This window comes from Elephas maximus, chromosome 1 (genome assembly GCF_024166365.1).
Source record: "Elephas maximus indicus isolate mEleMax1 chromosome 1, mEleMax1 primary haplotype, whole genome shotgun sequence".
Lineage (NCBI taxonomy): Eukaryota > Metazoa > Chordata > Mammalia > Proboscidea > Elephantidae > Elephas > Elephas maximus.
The window spans coordinates 240,703,936-240,726,764 of NC_064819.1; the positions used below are offsets into that span (position 1 = coordinate 240,703,936).

The window sequence follows — 22,829 nt, forward strand, 5'->3', positions numbered from 1 at the left end:
CAGAGGGCAGGGGACACCCAGCTGGCCCCATCTACCGAGCAGCCTCTGGCCAGGGCTTCTCCTCTCAGGCCCGGGAGCAGGGGCATCACGGCTGAGCAGGACCCCGCTTGCTGCCCCGGTAAGTGGAGACGTGGGGCGAGCAGAAAGGTGCCTGAGCTGGGTGCCCGGGGAGAGGACGTGAAGAGAGGCGTCAAACCCTCCCCCACACTGTCCCATCCTCCACCCTGTCCACTTCCCATCTGCTGCAAGGACGTCAGATGGGTCACACCAGCTTCTGAAGCAGAGGCGCCACTCGCAGGGTCCCTGCTGACCCTGAGGGCCACATGACGACTTGTCCTCCCTGACTGGCTGTTGGTCACCTGTAGCTGCTGGGGGGGCAAATGGGGTCCTGGTGAGCCATGTCTGCCCCAGGGGAGGCAGGGTTGGGTCCCCAGGAGTCTGGACACCTGCTGGACCATCCTAGAAGGTATGGCACCTTCATTCTTAGATGCTGCCTCACTGGCTTTGATGCCCTGGTATCACCAGTAAAGGTCACAACTTTCTATCACAATAAAGGACAGTGGGGGCAGCTCTTTGCAAGAGTATCTGAGCAGGAACAGGGCGGACGCCACAGATGAAGGAGCACGAACTTCACAAAGCATGATGCAAAGCCAGCTCAACACTGGGGAGCAGCAACCCCTGAAGTTGTGTGGGAGGGAGGCAAGGGAGGAAGGAAGCTACTCCCCAGGAACGAGAGAGCCAAGCTCGCAATGGTCCCTGCTCCTCTAGGCCTGTTGTCAGGGCTCAACAGTGCATTTGGCGGTGCATTTGGCACTCTGTGCCTGTTTTTCCTTCTATAAAATGGGGTGACTGTGCCCCTACCTGTGTGGGTGCCGGTGGTGTTGTCTGGATATGAGCCCCAAACAGCCCCGGTGAGGAGAAAGGAGGAGGAAAAGAAACACTTGTAATCCTATTGACGGATGCAGTAAACATGTCCGTGCAGAAGCTGGAACCCTCCCTCCAGCCCACGGCGTCACAGACCCCACTGTGGTGTGACCTCTCCGAGAAGGCTCAAGCGATCCTGCGTGGGAGTGACTTCACGTTTGCAGTCCTGGGAAGTGAAGTCACCTCCTGAGCAGCCTCAGTGGCTTCAAGCCACAATGGGTGTGTCTCAGGTGCTGGACCTCACTTTTCTGGGGTCACCTTCCCTCCCCTTCCTCTGCCAGCCTCACCTCACCTGCCTGAGGAGTCAAAACTCAAAGCCATTGTCTTCTGGCTCAGCCAGGCAGGTAACACCCTCCCATCCTCTGAGAAACAGAAAGGAAATGTGGCATGGCCCCGGAAGTAAACACCACTTACAAATACCGTTATCTCCTGAGGCGAATCTGCCCAGCAGAAAGGTTGTGATTTCAGGTCTGGGGTGGGGTAGCCAAGGGGGAAAGACGCCACGGAGCTTAACCCTGGGTCGTCCTGATGCCATGGATACTTTCTTCTCTACTCAGTGTCTTTTCCTCTGGATATTTGATTTTCATTTTCTATCACTAGATGAGGCTACTAAGAAAGTCCTAGAATGAAAGCTTCTGAAACATAAGTCCATAAAATACGGGTTTGAGAAAGCAAGGCAGGAATAGGACTCAGCAATAAAAAGGAAGGAAGTAGTGATACGTGGATGAATCTCAAACGCATTGTGCTAAGAGAAAGAAGCCAGACACAAAGACCCCATTTTATGTGAGTCCATTCTGGGCAACGTCCACAAAAGGAACATATGTAGAGACAGAAAACAGACCTGCCACTGATGGCACTGGAGGTGGCAAAGGCAGGTGCAAGGCAAATGGGTTGTGTGGTGGTTGCACAACTCTTAACTCTACTAAAAGTTATTGAGTTGTTCACTTAAAACAAACATATTTTATGGTATATAACATATACCTCAATGTTCTTCTTGTATGCTGTCCAGTTGGTTCCAACTCATAGTGACCCTATGTGACACAGTAGAACGGTGCCAAGAAACTAGTAAAAAGTGCCTAAAAAGTTACAAAGTAGTGTTGTTGTTGTTCTTAGGTGTATAACAGGACAAAATATTGCCCAGTCCTACATTATGCTCACAATCTTTGCTATGCTTGAGCCCACTGTTGCAGCCACTGTGTCAATCCATCTCCTTGAGGGTCTTCCTGTTTTTCGCTGACCCTCTACTTTATCAAGCATGATGTCCTTCTCTAGGGACTGCTTCCTCCTGGTAACATGTCCAAAGTACGTGAGACATAGCCTCGCCATCCAGGCTGCTAATGAGCATTCTGGTCAAACTGCTTCCAAGACAGATGTATTTGTTCTCCTGGCAGATGATGGTATATTCAACATTCACCAATACCATAATTCAAAAGCATCAATTTTTCTTTGATCTTCCTTATTCATTTTCCAGTTTTTGCATGCATATAAGGTGATTAAAAATACCATGGCTTGGGTCAGGTGTACCTTAGTCCTCAAAGTGACATCTTTGTTTTTTAACACTTTGAAGAGGTCTTTTGAATCTCAAGTGAGGTGTAGCCAAGATGGCGGACTAGATAGACGCTTCCGGTGAGCCCTCTTTACAACAAAGACGCAAAAAAACAAGTGAAAAGAGTATATTTATGACAAGCTAGGACCCCTGAATATCAAAGGCAAGCTTAGAAAACAAACTGAGGGGCAGGGAGAGGAACAGACGGTTCAGAAGCAGAGAGGAGTTACCGGACCTGAATCACGGGGAGTCCTCAGGGACCATTCCTGGGAGCAGCAGTGGGGGGCTGGTAGCATTCAGCAGCAGTTTCCTCAGGGAGAAGCAGCCAGCCTACTCACACTTCCAGAACCAGAGAACAGCGATCTCGGCAAAAACTAAGTACTTGTGTATATTTTACCATAACCCCCTCCCCCTGGTTCCCAAGCCATCTTGTGTGGCTGATTTCCCTGGGCCTGAGATAGGCCCTGTAGAGCACCTAGAGCCATCCTCCCAGCCTTGGAGAAGGAATAAATTTGCAACTGGGGGAAAAGATACTTTGCCAGCTCCACTAACCAGGGCAGCTCAGGACAGAAGTGGCTCCTGTCTAGGCATAAACGGCCTATGGACTTTGAGTACCTTTCCCCTCTGCATGGACCTGTGTGGGCCTATTTCAGGAGAATAGGCCCTTGTTGGCAGACTCCAACCATTTCAGCTGTGTGGTTGACATTGCTTTGCCTATTAAACAGGGTCCTTACCTACCTACATCAGGGGCCTAAGGACTGCTAGCTCCACTCAGGTCACCCAGCCGCCTGCGACAGGGGTCCAAGGATAACTGGTACCTCCCAGTCCTTATAACCAAAAACACTGGGTGCCCATGGTCCGTCTACAGAACCCACCCACCTGTACACTCTAGAGAACAGGGATACACTTTCCTCAGAGACACGTGGGGGACAATTCTCAGCCCCCTGCCTTGTTCAGAGTGTGGCAACCAGATACCAGTACCTACAGCAATCGCCCCTGCCCCTCTAAGACTGTAGTTCAGAGCCTGTACCACACACTTGATGATCAGATACCTGGACATCTGAGCTGAATTCATACAAGAAAAGTGAATGGACTCCTAGACTGATACACCTGATAACAGCTCTAGCCATCTGGGGACAGGATGTCAGAGCTCCAAAGGTAAAAATAATCAAGCTAGCTCACTCAAGCAACCCATTTGGGCAAATCAAAACAAAACAAAGAAAGAAGCTACAACACAGTAAGCAAACATAAAATAAACTAATACAATAACTTATAGATGGCTCGGAGACAAGAGTCAATATCAAGTCACATAAAGAAACAGACGATGATCGCCTCAACAAGCTCTCAAAACAAAGAATCAAGGGATCTTCTAGATGAAAGTGCCTTCCTGGAATTAACAAATGAAGAATTAGTATTAAAAAGATTAATATACAGAACCCTTCAAGACATCAGGAAGATCAGGCAATACACAGAACAAGCCAAGGAACACACACATAAAACAACTGAAGAAATTAAAAAGATTATTCAGGATCATAATGAAAAAATTAATAACATGGAAAAATCCATAGACAGACAGCAATAAGAAATTCAGAAGATTAACAATAAAATTACAGAACTAGACAGCTCAATAGAAAGTCAGAGGAGCAGAATTGAGCAAGTGGAAGGCAGAATTTCTGAGCTTGAAGATAAAGCACTTGGCACTAACATATTTGAAAAAAGATCAGATAAAAGAATTTTAAAAAATGAAGAAACCTTAAGAATCATGTGGGACTCTATCAAGAGAAATAACCTACGAGTGATTGGAGTACCAGAACAGGGAGGGATAACAGAAAATACAGAGAGAATTGTTGAAGATTTGTTGGCAGAAAACTTCCCTGATATCGTGAAAGATGAGAAGATATCTATCCAAGATGCTTATTGAATACCAAATAAGGTAGATGTTAAAAGAAAGTCACCAAGACATATTATAATGAAATTTGTCAAAACCAAAGATAAACAGAGAATTTTAAGAGCATCTTTTTTTTTAGGGACAAATGAAGCCCCACGTGTCTGTCAGTTTGTTGTACTGTGGGGGCTTGCATGTTGCTGTGATGCTGGAAGCTATGCCACTGGTATTCAGACACCAGCAGGATCACCCATGGAGGACAGGTTTCAGCTGGGCTTCCAGATTAACACAGACTAGGAAGAAGGACCCAGCAGTTTACTTCTGATGTTAACCTGTGTTTTATTGACTATGCAAAGGCATTCGACTGTGTGGATCATAACAAATTATGGATACCATTGAGAAGAATGGGAATTCCACAACACTTAGTTGTGCTCATGAGGAACCTTTACATAGATCAAGAGGCAGTTGTTCGGACAGAACAAGGGGATACTAAGTGGTTTAAAGTCAGGACAGGTGCATATACGGGTTGTATTCTTTCACCATACCTATTCAATCTGTATGCTGAACAAATAATACAAGAAGCTGGACTGTATGAAGAAGAACAGGGCATCAGGATTGGAGGAAGACTCATTAACAACCTGCATTATGCAGATGACACAACCTTGCTTGATGACAGTGAAGAGGACTTGAAGCACTTACTAATGAAGATCAAAGACCACAGCCTTCAGTATGGATTGCACCTAAACATAAAGAAAACAAAAATGCTCACAACTGGACCGATGAGCAACATCGTGATAAACAGTGAAAAGACTGATGTTGTCAAGGATTTCATTTTACTTGGATCCACAATCAATAGCCATGGAAGCAGCAGTCAAGAAATCAAAAGATGCATTGCATTGGGTAAATCTGCTACAAAAGACCTCTCTCAAGTGTTGAAGAGCAAAGATGTCACCTTGAAGACTAAGGTGTGCCTGAGCCAAGCCATGGTATTTTCAATCGCATCATATGCATGTGAAAGCTGGACAATGAATAAGGAAGACTGAAGAAAAATTGATGCCTGTGAATTGTGGTGTTGGCAAAGAATATTGAATATATCATGGACTGCCAAAAGAAGGAACAAATCTGTCTTGGAAGAAGTACAACCAGAATGCTCCTTAGAAGAAAGGATGTCAAGACTGTGCCTTACATACTTTGGACATGTTGTCAGGAGGGATCAGTCCCTGGAGAAGGACATCATGCTTGACAGAGTACAGGGTCAGCGGAAAAGAGGAAGACCCTCAACGAGGTGGATTGACACAGTGGCTGCAACAATGAGGTCAAGCATAACAACGATTGTAAGGATGGCTCAGGACGGGGCAGTGTTTCATTCTGTTGTGCATGGGGTCACTAGGAGTCACAACTGACTCAATGGCACCTAACAGCAAGAATGACAACAGGGATAAACGAAAAGTTACCTACAAAGAAGAGTCAAAAAGAAAAAGCTCAGACTACTTGGCAGAAACCATGAAAGAAGATGGCAATGGGATGACTTACATAAAAAATTGAAGGAAAAAAATTGCCAGCCAAGAATCATATATCCAGCAAAACTGTCTCTCAAATGTGAAGGAGAAGATAGGCCATTGCCAGAGAAACATAATTTTAGGGAATTTGTAAAAACCAAACCAAAACTACAAGAAATACTAAAGGGAGTTCTTTGGTTAGAAAAGCAGTAACATCAGGTATCAACTCAAGACTAGGGACACTGGGCAGAGCAACCAGAAGTCAACCCAGACAGGGAAATCAAAAAAATAAATCAAGAGTAAAAAAACACTCAAAACAGGGTAACGGCGATGTTATTATGTAAAGGAAGATAACATTAAAACTATTAATAAACAGTGACTACGAAACGTAGTCATAGATATTCCATATGGAGAGGAAGATAAGACAATACAAGGAAATAAAAGTAAGGTTTAAATTTAGAAAAATAGGGGTAAATAATAAGGTAATCACAAAGTAGTAAAACTATCCTACATATCAAAATAAAACACAAGAAAAAAAAAAAGACTCAGCAGAAACAAAATCAACAACAATGAATATGAGGAAAGGACAATATATAATCTACTCAGCACATAAAATTAAGTGGGAAAAAGAAACTGTCAATAACACACACAAAAAGACATCAAAATGATAGCACTAAATTCATAAAAAAAAAATACCTATCCATAATTACGCTGAATGTAAATAGACTAAATGCACCAATAAAGAGACAGAGGGTGGCAGAATGGATTAAAAAACACGATCCATTTATATGCTGCCTACAAGAGACACACCTTACACTTAGGGACACAAACAAACTAAAACTCAGAGGATGGAAAAAATATATCAAGCAAACAACAAGCAAAAAAGAGCAGGAGTGGCAACCTTAATTTCTGAACAAAATAGACTTTAAAGTTAAATCCGTCATAAAGGATAAGGAAGGACACTATATAATGATTAAAGGGACAAAATGCCAAGAAGACATAACCACAGTAAATATTTATGCACCCAGTGACAGGGCTGCAAGATACATAAAACAAGCTCTATCAGCACTGAAAAGTGAGATAGACAGCTCCACAATAATAGTAGAAGTCTTCAACATACCGCTTTCGTTGAAGGATAGGACATCCAGAAAGAAGCTCAATAAAGACACGGAAGATCTAAATGCCACAATCAACCAACTTGGCCTCATAGACACATACAGAACACTCCACCCAACAGCAACCAAGTATACTTCCTTTTCTAGTGCACATGGAACATTCTCTAGAATAGACCACATATTAGGTCATAAAGCAAGCCTTAGCAAAATCCAAAACCCTGAAATATTACAAAGCACCTTGTCTGAACATAAGGCCATAAAAGTGGAAATCAATAACAGAAAAAGCAGGGAAAAGAAATCAAACACTTGGTAACTGAACAATACCCTGCTCAAAAAAGACTGGATTATAGAAGACATTAAGGATGGAATAAAGAAATTCAGAGAATCCAATGAGAATGAAAACACTTCCTATCAGAACCTTTGGGACACAGTGAAAGCAGCGCTCAGAGGCCAATTTATATCAATAAATGCACACATCCAAAAAGAAGAAAGGGCCAAAATCAAAGAATTATCCCTACAACTTGAACAAACAGAAAGAGCAACAAAAGAAACCCTCAGGCACCTGAAGAAAACAAATAATAAAAATTAGGGCAGAACTAAATGAAATAGAAAACAGAAAAACAGTTGAAAGAATTAACAAGACCAAAAGCTGGTTCTCTAAAAAAATCAACAAAATTGATAAACCATTGCCCAAACTGGGAAAAAGTTTTTAGCTATGACATTTCCGATCAGCGCCTGATCTCTAAAATCTACATGATACTGCAAAAACTCAACTACAAAAAGACAAATAACCCAATTAAAAAATGGACAAAAGATATGAACAGACATTTCACTAAAGAAGACATTCAGGTAGCTAACAGATACATGAGTAAGTGCTCACGATCATTAGCCATTACAAACCAAAACCAAACCCAGTGCCATCGAGTCGATTCCGACTCGTAGCGATCCTGTAGGACAGAGTAGAACTGCCCCATAGAGTTTCCACGGAGCGCCTGGCGGATTCAAACTGCCAACTCTTTGGTTAGCAGCCGTAGCACTTAACCACTATGCCACCAGGGAAATGCAAATCAAAACTACAATGAGATCTCACTCCAACATGCACAAGGCTGTCATTAATCCAAAAAACACAAAATAATAAATGTTGGAGAGGCTGTGGAGAGATTGGAACACTTATACACTGCTGGTGGGAATGTCAAATGGTACTACCACTTTAGAAATCGATTTGGCGCTTCCTTAAAAAGCCAGAAATAGAGCTATCATATGATCCAGCAATCCCACTGCTTGGAATATATCCTAGAGAAATAAGAACCTTTACAGGAACAGATATATGCACACCCATGTTCACTGCAGCGCTGTTTACAATAGCAAAAAGATGGAAGCAACCAAGGTGCCCATCAACGGATGAATGGGTAAATAAATTATGCTATATTCACACAATGGAATACTACGCATCGATAAAGAACAGTGAGGAATCTGTGAAACATTTCATAACCTGGAGGAATCTGGAAGGCATTATGCTGAGTGAAAATAGTCAGTTGAAAAAGGACCAATATTGTACAAAAAAAAAAAAAATTTTTTTTTTTTTTTAAGACCACTAATATAAGAACTCAAGAAGTAGTTTAAACAGAGAAGAACATATTCTTTGATGGTTATGAGAGTGGGGAGGGAGGGAAGGTCGGAGAGGGGTATTCACTAATTAGATAGTAGATAAGAACAACACACAATACAGGAGAGGTCAGCACAACTAGACTAAACCAAAAGCAAAACATTTACTGAATAAACTGAATGCTTCGAAGGCCAGCGTAGCAGGGGCAGGGGTTTGGGACTATGGTTTCAGGGGACACCTAAGTCAGTTGGCATAATAAAATCTATTAAAACATTCTGCATCCGACTTTGGAGAGTGGAGTCTGGGGCCTTAAACGCAAGCAAGCAGCCATTTAAGATGCATCAATTGGTCTCAACCCACCTGGATCAAAGGAGAATGAAGAACACCAGGGACACAAGGTAATTATGAGCCCAAGAGACAGAAACGGCCACATAAACCAGAGACTACATCAGCCTGAGACCAGAAGGACTAGATGGCGCCCGGCTACAACCAATGACTGCCCTGACAGGGAACACAACCGAGAACCCCTGAGGGAGCAGGAGTGCAGTGGGATGCAGAACATGACCAGACTTAATGGTCTGACTGAGACTAGGAGGTGGGCATGGCCCCCAGGCCTTCTGTTGGCCCAGGACAGGAACCATTCCCAAAGCCAACTTTTCAGACAGGGATTGGACTGGACAATGGGTTGGACAGGGATGCTGGTGAGGAGTGAGCTTCTTGGATCAGGTGGACACTTGAGACTATGTTGGCATCTCCTCCCTGGAGGGGAGATGGAGGGTAGAGGGGGTTAGAAGCTGGTGAAATGGGCACAAAAAGAGAATGGAGGGAGAGAGCGGGCTGTCTCATTAGGGGGAGAGCCACTGGGAGTGTGTAGCAAGGTGTATACAAGTTTCTGTGTGAGAGACTGACTTGATTTGTAAACTTCAAAACTTAAAGCACAATAAAAATTAAAATAAATAAATAAAGAGGTCTTTTGCAGCAGATTTGCCCAATGCAATAATACCTTGTTTCATTTCTTGACTGCTCCTTCCATGGGCGTTGATTGTGGATCCAAGTAAAATGAAATCCTTGGCAACTTCAATCTTATCTCCATTTATCATGATGTTGTTTTTTGGTTCAGTTGTGAGGATTTTTGTTTTCTTTATGTTGAGGTGCAATCCATACTGAAGACTGTGGCCTTTGATCTTCATTAGTAAGTGCTTCAAGTCCTCTTCACTTTCAGCAACCAGGGTCATGTCATCTGCAAAATGCAGGTTGTTAATGAGTCTTCCTCCAATCCTGGTGCCCCGTTCTTCTTCATATAGTCCAGCTTCTTGGATTATGTGCTCAGCATACAGATTGAATAGGTATGGTGAAAGGATACAATCTTGACACATACCTTTCCTGATTTTGAACTACTCAGTATCCCCCTGCTCTGTTTGAAAGACTGCTTCTTGGTCTATGCATAGGGTCCTCATGAGCACAATTAAGTGTTGTGGAATTTCCATCCTCTGCAGTGTTACCCATAATTTGTTATGATCCACACAGTTGGTTGCCTTTGCATAGTCAATAAAACACAGGTAAACACCCTGCTGGTATTCTCTGCTTTCAGCCGGGATCCATCTGACATCGGCAATGACGCCCCTGGGTCCACGTCCTCTTCTGAACCCGGCCTGAATTTCTGACAGCTCCCTGTGGATATTCTGCTGCAGCTGCTTTTGAATGATCTTCAGCAATATTTTACTTGCTTGTGATATTAATGATAATTTCTGCATTTTGTTGGATCTCCTTTCTTTGGAACGGGTGCAAATATGAATTTCTTCCAGTTGGTTGCCCTGGTAGCTGTCTTCCAAGAACATCACAGAAAGCCACTCAGTGTATGTCATGGAACTCAGCCACCTGCCCTAGCTCTGACCCTTTCCATCAGGTGTGTGTGTGTATGCATTGAGTGTGTGATGTGTGTGCAGGTGTATATGTGCACAAACATGTGCGTACAATATGTGTAGCATGTGTGCATGAGGACATGTGTGTCTGAGTGTGTGATGTTTGTGTGTGTGTGCGTGTGCAGGTGTGTGTGCATGGTGTAGCCTTAATGGCCAAGGGCACTGGGGCTGCCAGTCTCTCCTCTGCCCCCTCCCCCGCAGGTGTTGGCGTGGCTTGGTCCTTCCCCATGCCCCACACCCACGCTGGGCCCTTCTCAGAGACGACAGCCCCTTCTATGGATGAGAGATCCGAGCTCAGAGGCCCAACTGCTCAATCAGGTGACATCCAACTCAGCCTCCCTGCAAACTCCACGCTCACCCCACACCTAAAGGTACCTCATGGCCACCAGCAAATGGTTGCAAGGTCCTGCCCTTTCCCTTTTGCCACCTGTCCACTTTCTTGAAACCATTAAAAAAAAAAAAAACTATATACACTGAAAAAAGCTCAATGCCACCCACTTCTCCCCCACAGCCAGGTAAGGCATTTCCATCCTTCAGCATCGAGAGTCCTTCCCAAATTGCTCCATAAAGCTTCTCTCGCTCTCACAGTCCTTCTGAGCAGGGTGCTGGACAATGCAGCGGTGTGCGTAAGTCAGAAGTAGGGAAACTGATGCCAGGGCAGCTTTGTGATCCTTCAGGCCCTGGGCTGATGCTGTTCCAGGCCTAGAGACCCCTGAACCATATTGGAGGAGCCCACTGTTGTGATAAACTCCAGTCGTGATGTCCACACCCTAGAACAACGGAGGTCAGGTTTGGGGATTTGGTGGGGTTGGTCTTCTGTGACACCAAGCGCATGGCCAGGCAGAGCCTGGGGGGGGGTCGCAGTGGTCTGAGGTGGGCAGGTGGGCAGGTGGGCAGGTGCTCGGTCCCCTGGGCGGCATCGGGCTGAGGACCTTGAGCCCTGTCCACACGGCACAGGCGACAGTATGTGCAGTGTCACTGGCCTGCGGTGGTCAGTTTCTTGTTTCTGTTTGGAGTCCTAAGAGCTCCCAGACAGAATGACAAAGGTGGCTAGGGTTGTGCTCCCTGCTGAGCAAGCCAAGGCAGGTGTGCCCAGACCCCCACCATGTCCCCCTCAATGAAGGCCCCAACCCCACAAACACAGGTCAGCAAGGTCCAGCCTGTCACCTGCCTCTGAGGAGGAACCTGCTTTCCTGGTGACTGGAGGGCACGCCACAGCAGAGCAGGCTTTGTCTCAGGCTGTCCTGGGGCCAAAGTCCAGAGGGCAGGTCAGCGGGGGCAGGCCGGTCTCGGTGTTAGAGGACTCAGCAGATACCTGCACAGTCCCAGGGGCCGAACGTTGTTGTGTGTCTGTGAGGCCCCTGTGGTCTGTCCCTGCCCCAGGCAGACCCTGTCTTGCCCTCAGGGCCCCCGTGCCCTTCTCCTGTGAAGCCACCACCTCCAGTCCCATGTCCCATCTGTTGTGGCCGCGTCTCTCAAAGACCACATGGGAGTCCACTGTGACCAAGTCTGTGACCTGCTGTCCTGTTTGACTGGCTGGGGTTCCAAAGTGACACATCTCAGGATGTCAGTGCCCCCTCGGCCAGCCTGGATTGGAGTGTTCCTTATTCATTGGAGTGGCAAAGCCTGCGGTCCCCCCCTCACTGGCCGGAATTGCCTCCCAGGGGTCTGTACCACTGCCCGACCTCACACCACCCACAGCCACAGGTACATGGTGTCACTGTGTCACCACGGCATCCATGTGTCACCACAGCACTGGCCTCATACCACCCACAGCCACATGTGCTTGGTGTCCCTGTGTCACCACGGCCTGACCTCACACCACCCACAGGTGTCCCTGTGTCACCATGGTGTCCCTGTGTCACCATAGCCTGACCTCACACCACCCACAGCCACGTGTGCATGGTGTTACTGTGTCACTGTGTCACCATAGCCCTGACCTCACATCACCCACAGCCACATGTGCATGGCACCCTGTGCCACCATGGTGCCAAGGGCCAGTGTGCGATGCTCAGATGGAAGCGAGATGTGACTAGCATCACGGGAAGTCCCATGGGGGGACGATCGCAGACTTGGTCACGGTGGACTCCCATGGGGTCTTTGAGACACGCAGCCACACCAGATGGGACATTGGGCTGGAGGTGGTGGCTTCACAGGAGAAGGGTACAGGGGCCCTGAGGGCAAAGCAGGGTCTGCCTGGGGCAGGGACAGGCCACAGGGGCCTCACAGACACACAGCAAAGTTCGGGCCCTAGGACTGTGCAGGTATCTGCTGAGTCCTCTAATATCAAGACCTGCTGCCCGCTGACGTGCCCTCTGAACTTTGGCCCCAGGACAGCCTGAGACAAAGCCTGCTCTGCTGCGGCCTCCTCTCCAGTCGCCAGGCCGGTGGGTCTTTCTCTGGCCCCACACGCCCACCAAGGGTGGGATCTAACTGTAACAGACGTGCCACAGGGTACCCTCCCATCACCTGCCTTCTCAGAGTCCTGGTGCCTTCCAGAAAAGGGGAACACAAAAGAAATGGGCAGCAGGGTGCTCACAAGGATAAGAGATAAATTACATCTTAGCGATCTCCACTTCTAGTGTGTGTTTAACAGAACAGGTCATGTTCCAGAGAAATGAACCACAGTGAACACGATCTTAGGAACTCAGAAAAATTATCCAAACCACTTAGATAAAAGACGAAATAAATGAATTAACTTGAACAGGAGAAATGTCTGAGAACCACAACCGGAATTAAAAGTGGATTTTGAGAGTAAGTAACATGCGGATGGGCTGACCAAGCCTTCGCCTAAGTCCCCGCGTAACCAAGCCAGCTGCCGACTCACGGTGATCCCGTGTCTGCCAGGGTAGAGCTGTGCTTCAGACACAGGGCCTTCACTGGCTGGTTTTGTGGGAGGAGGTTGCCAGGCCTTTCTTCTTCATCTGTCTGGAAGAGCCACGGAAACCTGCTCAGCAAGTTTCCACCCTGGCAGCCTCTGGTGACCTTGGGTGAACCCTGCTGACCTCAGGCAACCCTGGGCAACCTCTGGTGACCCCTGCACTTGGAATACCGAATCCCCTTCAGTGACTTACCTTCCCTCCCTCATTTTCCTCTCACCTTCTTTTCGACCACTGCTTTTGGTCTTATTTTTATCTTTAATGGAAGGATTTTTGTAAACTTGCTCAAATCATTTCTCTTGCAGAATGAGGATACAAACAGAGCCTCCTACCAACATCGCCATGTTCCGTTAACTCAGATCTCACCGACGTTAAAACAGTTCCCTCTAAGGAACTCATCGCCAGCACCGAAGAATACTGGCGAAGAATACAGAGCATACCGTGGACTGTCAGAGAACAAAGCGGTCTCCTAAGGAATACAGCCAGAATGCTCCTTAGAAGTGAGGCTGGCAAGGCTTCAGCTCACTTACCTGTGGACGTATCAGCAGGAAAGACCAATTGCTAGCAAAGGACGTCATGTTTGGTAAGGTAGAGGGTCAGCAAAAACGAGGGAGATCCTCCATGAGATGGATTGACACAACAGGCATAACAACGGGCTCAAATACAGCAACGGTCGTGAAGACGGCGCAGGACAGAGCATCGTTTTGTTCTCTTGTGCACGGGATTGCCTGAGTCAGAACCCACTCAACGGCAACTAACAACGAGGCGTGTGTTAGGAGCTCTGGTGGCACGGTGGCTGCAAGCTACGGCTGCCAACCAAAAGGTCAGCTGTTCAAATCCACCAGCTCCTTGGAAACCCTATTGAGCAGTTCTACTCTGTCCTATAGGGTTGCTGTGAGTCGGAATGGACTCGGCGCCAACAGGTTTGGTTTTTTTTTTGTTGTTGTTGTCTATTTCAGAGGTACACCCAGAAAGGAGGGGCCCTCCTGGGACAGAGGCCATGGTAGAAATAGGGTTAGGCTAGAAACTAGGCTCAGGACTACAGCTGGAGTTAGGGTTAGCTTTAGGGTTAGCAGTAGGTCTAGGGTTATGGCTAGGGCTGAAGTTAGGGCAAGCTTAAGGGTTAATGGTAGGTCTATGGTTAGGACTAGGGCTGGATTGAGGGTTAGCTTTACGGTCTAGGGTTAAGGCTAGGGCTAAAGTTAGGGTTAGCTTTAAGGGTAGGTGTAGGTGTAGGTTTAGGGTATCGATTAGGTTTAGGGGTATAATTAAGGCTAGGATTAAGATTAGGGTGCTCCTCAGCACCTGGGTACCCATTATTTATACAGGCCCCCCCAAGAGGGGCTCCCTAGACATCCCAGCAACCTCTGAATAACATGAAGGACACCCACTTCCTGGCCTGCCCTTCACCTGAGCGCCCTCCACCCCAACAATCTGCACGGCAAGGGTCATCTGCATCCCTATTCTACAGGTAAGAAAACCGAGGTTCAGTGAGCCCTGCTTACCTGAGGTCAGCGCAGTCAGGTGGCAGGGCAGAATTAGGAGCTGATGTGCCTCTGGGAGTTACAGGGAGCACGGTGGCCATAAACCACCTGAATGCTTCTCAAGTCCTGAAGGGACAGGGCAGAACCCTCAGGATTGCTCTTAGCCAGTTCCTCAGAGTTGCCACTGGGGGAGAGCTACCTCTAGGACTGGAGAGAAGGTGCAGGCCTGGAGGAGGGCAGGAGGGAGGTGAGCCTGGCCTCCCAGTTAATTAGCGCAGGGAGGAGAGTGTATTTGCAGTTCCGCCCATCCAGCCCTTTATTGCTCTCTTAGCTTCAGAGGACTTTCCCCTCCTCGACCCAGATAGCAGCATTCTTGGAATTCCCTGCAGACGCCTCTGTGGATCTGAATTCTGGGGTAAACACTAGCTGGCTGAACCTTGGCTCCCTGACCACACAGTCAGGATTTAAAAGGGAGGAAGGAATTCGAAGTACACAGGAGCTGGTGCTTGGCCCCAGCCTACAGGACCAGAGGGAGGAGGCCTGGGTGCTCTGCACCCCATACCTACAGCCCAGGGCAGTGGGAGAAGTCAGACAGACAGACCCTCTGCCTTGAGCCACCCTGCCTTCCCACCTCCCACTAGGAAGACACCCTCTGAGCTCCCCCGTTATGGGCTGAATTGTGTCCCCAATAAGATATGTAGAAGTCTTAATCCCTACCCAGTACCTGCGAATGCGGATCTGTTTGAAAATAGTGGCTTTGCAGATATTATCAAGTTAAGATGCGCCGTGATCCAATGACATATTACATTGGGCAAATCTGGTGCAAAAGACCTCTTTAAAGTTTTAAAAAGCAAAGATACCACATTGATGACTAAGGTGCACCTGACCCAGGTCATGGTCTTGTCAATGCCTTATACACCTGTGAAAGCTAGGCAATGAATAAGGAAGACGGAAGAACTGACCCATTAAAACTGTGGTGCTGGTGAAGAACGCTGAAGATACCATGGACTGCCAGGAGAATGAGCAAACCTGGCTTAGAAGACGTACGACCAGAATGCTTCTTAGAAGTGAAGATGGCGAGACTTTGCCTTATGTCCTTTGGCTACATCATCAGGGAAGACCAGTCCCTAGAAAAGGACATCACAGTTGGTAAAGCAGAGGGAGGGGCGGTGAAAATGAAGGGAACCCTCTATGAGATGGATTGACACAACAGCCACAACGATGGACTCAACCAACAACCACGAAGAGGGCACAGGACTGGGCAACATTGCGTTCTGTTGTCCACGAGGTCGCCGCGGGTCGGGGCTTGCTGTATGGCACCTGACAACAGTGACAGCAGGGTGAACCCCACAGCAGCTGTCCCGGGAGGCAGACGGAGCTCGCTGTATGGCACCTGACAACAGTGACAGCAGGGTGAACCCCACAGCAGCTGTCCCGGGAGGCAGTGAGGTGGATTAAGGTGACTGGCCTCTACCACTGCACACAGCACCGGGTCACTGATCAGGGCACCTGTGGCCCAGAGTACTCCCAACCCATGTCCACTGCACACAGCACCTGGTCACTGAACAGGGCACCTGTGGCCCAGAGTACTCCCAACCCATGTCCAACAACCTGGCCGTGGCCCTGCTGCCCTGCAGAGAAGCACCGTTAACTACAAGGAAACACAAGCTCTGCCTCATACTTGGCCGTGACCAGCTCCAACGAGAAATGTCACGGTTGAACAGGACAAGGATCCTTCCAAGTTCACACATTTGCTTAACTTTTGCAAGGTGACTCCAATTTCCTAGAACGATCCCAGGTGTTCATTTGTAGCTGTATCTTAGAAACGTGAACAAAAATGACCAAGACAAACTCATAGTCCTTTTACATAAGAGTCTAATAAGGTTCTCAGATCTTTCGGAGCAAGCAAACCACAGGATTTCAAGGCCAAAATGTCTTTGGAACTACTCAGAGACTCTTAATTGCACATTTGTTCGGAGCAGAATAAATTTGATCTTGACCTTCAAGATTAGGTTCTCTGAACAACCAACTGAATAGCTGCTCTTCAAAGTCATCGGTGGAACCCCTAGGGGGTGTTAATGGCTAATGGGCTTGGCTACTAACCTGAAAGGTTGGAGGTTTGACTCCAGCCAGAGAAGCCTCAAAACAAATCCCTGGTGATCTGCTTCCAACAAACCAGCCACTAGAAACCTCATGGAGCACACTCCTGCTCGGACACACGCGGAGTCGCCATGAGTTGGGATTGACTCGATGGCAACCAGAAACAATAAATCACCAGGAATGTCCCCTTCTGCAGTCATGAAGGTGAGTCCTGGTACACATGGTTCCTACAGAGAGCTCTTTTGTCAGGCAGAATGGAGACCTGTGCCTTTCTTCCGTGTGTGTGTCATTCCAGCTTGTGTTGAGATTCTCAACTGCAGCGCTCTGTGCTCAGGCGTTCAGTGTGGGGCACTCTCAGGGGCTGCCTTCGCTCTAGAGGTGCTGGGGTCCCTGCCTGGCCACTCATGAGCCAGGTGGTCTTGGCCAATTCATTTTGCTTTTCCACACTGTTTGCCCTTGAAGCCCCTCCCCGCTCAGCAAAGCCTGTCTACACCCGATCTGCTCCTTCAAACCCTCTTCTCATCCAAGTTTTAACTTCCTAGGGGACCTGGCTAAGATCTTACATTTGTACGGTGCTGTAAACTTTCCCAAGTATGTTCATAGACACGATCCCTTACGATGAAAGTCTCACGATATTTTTATTTTATAGTTGGAGGAAACTGAGGTCCAAAAGGAGTAAGAGAATTGCCCAAGAACAGAACCAGTCCATGGAGTCAGAACCACAATCCTGGCCTCTCACACCACCAGTCACTCCAGCTTCTAAAGCCTGGGCCTTGGCAGCTCTAGACCAGAGAAAGTAACCAGGGAATGTAGAGCTGTCCCAAGCACTGCGACCATGAGCAAAGCAAACCCCTGTCTCCCCAAAAACCCACAGGAGGGGCTTAATGCTGTGAATTTGCACATCGAAGACCAGTGACTAAGGAAGGACGTGGGCACCTAGTCCACTGGGGACAAAGTGAACCTCCAGCAGCCTGGCGAGCACAGGGCAGCAACATTGTCAATGCCAGGTCCTTCCCTTCTCATGGACATGCATCCACACAATCATAGTCACATACATGGACACACATCCACATGCGCACACACATTCACACACTTACACACACCTACACTCACACATGTGCCCACAAACACACATATGCTCTCACATCTACACTTACACACGTACCCACACACTCAGTTACACACACTCACATGCTTACACTCACACACGTACCCACACACTCAGTTACACACACCCACACGCTCACATGTTTACACTCACACATGTACCCACACACTCAGTTACACGCACACCCACACACTCACACACTTACACTCACAATGTACCCACACACTCAGTTACACACACACTCACATGCTTACACTCACATGTGCCCCCACACATGTACCCCTACACTCACTCACACACACACACCCCGCTACACTCATACATGTGCCCACACTCACACACATGTCCAGACACTCATGCTCACATACACACTTACACATACCTACAGATTCATGTACACATACCCACACTCACACAGACACACTCACTCACACGGCACAGGACTGCTTGCTGCCTGAAGTGACAGCTGGGAAGTTATTCTGTAACAAGCCCACAAATGGTAGAACTGGAAGCCTGGGCCCCCATATGGACTACGGATTTCAATTGCTACAATTAAAATAACAACATAGCAACACGCAAGGTGTTAGTAACAGGAGAAGGCCTGCAGGAGGGAGACGGAATCTGGGAGCTGTCCGCGCTTCCTGTGGAATTTTTCTGTAAACCTGAAGCTGCTCTGACACACATGGGGTCACCAGGAGTCAGGGTTGACAGCAGCTGGGTTTTTTTTTTTTTTTTTTTTTTTTGGTTTTGTATAGATTCTAACACTGAGAATCACCGGTCATCTGCCCACTGCGCTGCCTGGGGGCCTCTCCTGCTAGTCTCCCAGCCTCCCAGTCAACCCCACCCGCTCATCCCTCCCAAATGAACAGGAGTAATCACCAGGTGTCTGCAGAGGGACACTCACCTGGGGGTCTGGCCAAGTGCTGGCCCTGCCTTAGACACCCTCCCCCCCACCAGCTATGGCACAGGTGAGGCACGGTGGCCAGGGGAACGGTGAGTGCGGAGGATTGGTCGACGGCCCCACCCTCCACCCCACCCCAGGCGGAAGAGCTCAGACTGGGTGATCCATGCTGACAAGGCCACTGGGACAAGAGGTGTGATGGGAGCAGCCCCCAGGCGCAGCTGGGCTGTGCTCCCACCCCGAAGCGGGGTCTGACCCCCACTCCACACCTAGTCCTTTCACAAGGAGAATGAAAACATCTGCATCTTAGTGTGGGTCCTTCACACAGAGCCTAAGACAGCGACCCTGGCAAGGAAGTTCTTGTCTTTCGGGGAACCAGGGCCTTGTTGGGGTATTGAAACCTCCAAACACACCAGACAGGTTTTAGTTGTAAGATAGCTAGCTACGCCACTCCTCACTCAAAGAAAGTATTTTTGAAACATCAGACAAAGTCTGCATTGTTAAAACCATAACCCGCCCGCTCCCTCCCCTCCCCTTGGTTTCTGAGCGGTATTTTTGCCAAACTGCTAGGCCCCCACTGATTGATAAAGCACCAGCTACTACACTGCCCACTGTGCCCAGGGGATTAAGTGAGCGAGCACGCGAGTGCTGGGTAGTCCTTAGAAGGCACTAGACCCCTCGCTTGTCTCAGGACTTACTGTGGAGAGCTCAGCCCTCTGCACCAGCCAGCAACACCCGCCTGCCGCCCCTCACAAGCTGCAGACACGACTTTGGATCCCAGTGTCTAGGACTCCTTCTTCCCGGAAGTGCAGTTATGACCCTCCCCAGTCTTTGTCAGGAGGAGTGTGGGGTGCGTGGCTCTGGAAATGGTACCAGAGAGCCACCCGGGCCCCAGGTGAGCAGGCCTCCACGCCCATCACGCTCTGCTGAGACACGCCCAAAATCCTGAGGGCCATGTCTTCCTAGTGGGCCGTGTCTTCCTTGACCACTGGGGAATGAGAAGTTCTTGGGGGCTAGCTCATGTCTCTTGTTCAAAAGAACCACCCAATCAGTCTCCATGGCGTGGATTCTGGCTCATGGCGAACCCACGTGTGCCAGAGTAGAATGTGCTCCGAAGGGTTTTCAATCACTGATTTTTTGGAGGTGGATTGTCAGGACTTTCTTCCGAGGTGCCTCTGGGTGGACTCAAACTTTCAGCCTTTCCGTTAGCAGCGTGGCACTTTCACCATCTGCACTGCCCAGGGAAAGGCTGGCTTATGGGGTTGGGAGGTGTTGAATCAGAATCCTGGGGAGTCAGCAGTTGAAAACATTTGCTCTCTCTGGAGAGTTCTCAGTGAGGTCTGGATAAGCTGTAGCTCCCCCAGTCCACACACACAGCAGTGGCAACCCCTACTCCAAACCCAACCTCTGGGGCACCCCCATTAGGATACGTTCCAGAACTGTGAGCCTTACAAATGCCCATGGGGCACCCCAGCCCATGCCCATTTCAACCCTCCCCAGACACAGGGGTCCATGGGATTCAGGGAGTCTGTGGACTCCCTGTCCAGCTATGAAGTCCCATGGTCCTGGCCACCAGGAAGCCCCACAAAGGCCGAGGCCAAGAACAGGACAGAGTGATTGGGAGGTGGCTTGCTGAGCCTCCTTTTGTCAGGCAGTAGCTGGCTGTGCACAGCCCTGGCCCACCTGCGCCCACTGTGAGTCTCAGAGCCCTGAGGTGGCTGGCTCTCTAGCTAGCTCCTGAGGCCTGGGCTCCCAGACACTCTTCCCTCTCCTCTCCTCTTCCCTCTTCTCTCTCTCCTCCCCTCTTGCTGAGGCTCCCCCACCCCTCGGAATTTGCTGGGTAGGTGTGGGACAGCTCCCTAGGCCCCCAGGGAGGTACCAAAGCAGATGCCACAGAGGGCTGGGAGCCCTGACTGCTCCTGGGAGGGGTCAGCACTGGTCAACGATGTCCCCCAGGCAGCTCACCTTCCTGCTTGAAAGGCCTGGCTACCTACCTTTGATGATGGCGGTGAAGAGGCCAGCCAGGAGGAAGCACACACCCATATGCACACACCCACACAATTACAGTCACACACCCACTCACACATTCACATACCTCACACTCACACACTCCAACCCCAAAGCCCCTGGCACCCTTCCTGCATTCCCCTGTTCCATTTCTGCTCACTGCACACCACCCTTCTTTTGGGGCAGGAGGAGAGGAGGAACTTCAGCAGACCTTGTGGAGCAGAAGTGCACTGTGCTCACTTTTTCATTAAGTGTGAGTGTAGTTTTCCCACCTTATTTCCTTCCCTCACACACAAGTCACACAAACGTGCCCACTGGACAGGCGGGAAGCTGTCCCAGCATCCATCAGGTGTGGCCAGGTGAGGCAGGGACAGGTCAGAGGCCCTCATCACTACTCCCTGGGGCTTTGGAGACACAGGGCAGCAACAAGGAGTGCGGGCTGTGACTGAGCACCCAACCGCACACCAGGACTTCTGGAGCCAAGAAGACAGGCGCACAGGCTGTCCAGGGACAGACCGCACTCACCCGATCCTCAGGTCCACCTTCCCAGCTTTTAGACAGAGGCTGAGCCCTCTTTGGAGACACACTTGGAAAACTCAACTTTCAGGCACAGGCAGATGGAGAGGGGTTGCGCCCGCGTGCCTAGTACCTGCCTCAGCTCCCGAAGGGATAGGGACCCGGAAGGGTGCTGGGGCAGGCGGGGTCCCTGCTGCAGGATGCGGCCAGACAAACGGCTGCAGGTCAGGAAGCCGCAGAGGGACGCTCGAGGGGGGCTCAGGATGGGTCTGGGGGACCCTGCAAGGGGCAGCGAGGAGACAGTCCGCCCACTCTGCGCCCACCTGCCACACCCCACCAGTGTCACCCCCTCCGCAAGCTGACACGCGCGCCCCGTCGCCTCCGCGGACAAGTGCTCCCCTCTCCCTGTAGACAGCGCTCCCCCCTCCGCGGACACGCGCCCCGCATCCCCCCACCCCACGGACACGCGCCCCTCTCTCCCCGCGGACACGCGCGCCCACCTCCTGCTCCGGCTGCGAGGAGGCTCACCCCTGTGGCGGCTTAGCGGCCTCTCGCTGGCACCCCAGCAGCGGCCTGACCCCGGCGGTGACGCGTCCCAACCGGGATTGGCCGGCGCCGCCCCACCCCGCGCCGCCAGGGCCCGCCCGTGGGGGCCCCGCGAGGGCTCCGGGTCCCGTTCCCTCCCAGCCCGGCCGCGCCCCAGCCCCTCGCCCCTCCCGGAGGATCTGGGAGCGAAGCGGGGAGCTATCCAGGCAGAGTTCTGCCTTTCGGGTGAGGGCGACAGTGACTGCCCCGAGCAAGGGGCTGGAGAGAGGGCGGCCCTGTGATTATGGGGGTGACCTCGTGGGGCATGGTGTTTCTGCAGCATGGGGCCTCTAGGGAGGGGTGTGATGCTAGGCTACAAAACTAGACAAGGGGCCTTGGAGGCGCCATGGACATGATGGGCCTGAACCTTCGAGGGCTTCCTGGCCAGTGTGCGCCGTCAGGGCGGGAGCCACACAGGGAGATACCTGACTGGAGCAGAAACCCAAGGAGCTCAGGAGAAGCCTTGTGGAGATCTGGGGCAGGACTTCCCAGACCAAGGGCAGCAAGGGCAAAGGCCATGGAGACATACCAGGCCTTAGAGAAAGGCAGAGGCTGGAGTCGGTCTAGATCAGCCGGGATGAGGGTGCTGATGTCCACGCTTTATTTGTTGTCTCATGTGTCCAGGCTGTCAGGTGCTTCCTCGAGGGAGTGCTCTTTCCTAGCAAAGACTAAGACTTGACCACCTTTTCCCAATAAGTAAGAAGGCCTGGTGGCACAGCGGTTAAGTGCTCGGTTGCTAACCTAAATGTTGG

At 49.6% G+C, this 22,829-nt stretch overlaps 1 protein-coding gene across 8 annotated transcripts in view; it reads right to left on the bottom strand.

Moving 5' to 3' along the window:
• The window catches only part of FRMD1 (FERM domain containing 1), a 68,669-nt gene extending 46,592 nt beyond the window's left edge, over positions 1 to 22,077 (bottom strand). For 2 of the 8 annotated variants that reach the window (XM_049905641.1, XM_049905655.1), the window contains exon 1: positions 36 to 5,251. In XM_049905641.1, the coding sequence (XP_049761598.1) occupies positions 36 to 458 (423 nt within the window). In that variant the 5' untranslated portion in view covers positions 459 to 5,251. The other 6 variants (XM_049905677.1, XM_049905667.1, XM_049905697.1 and 3 more) reach the window with 6 other exon arrangements.
• Positions 22,078 to 22,829: the final 752 nt, after the last annotated feature.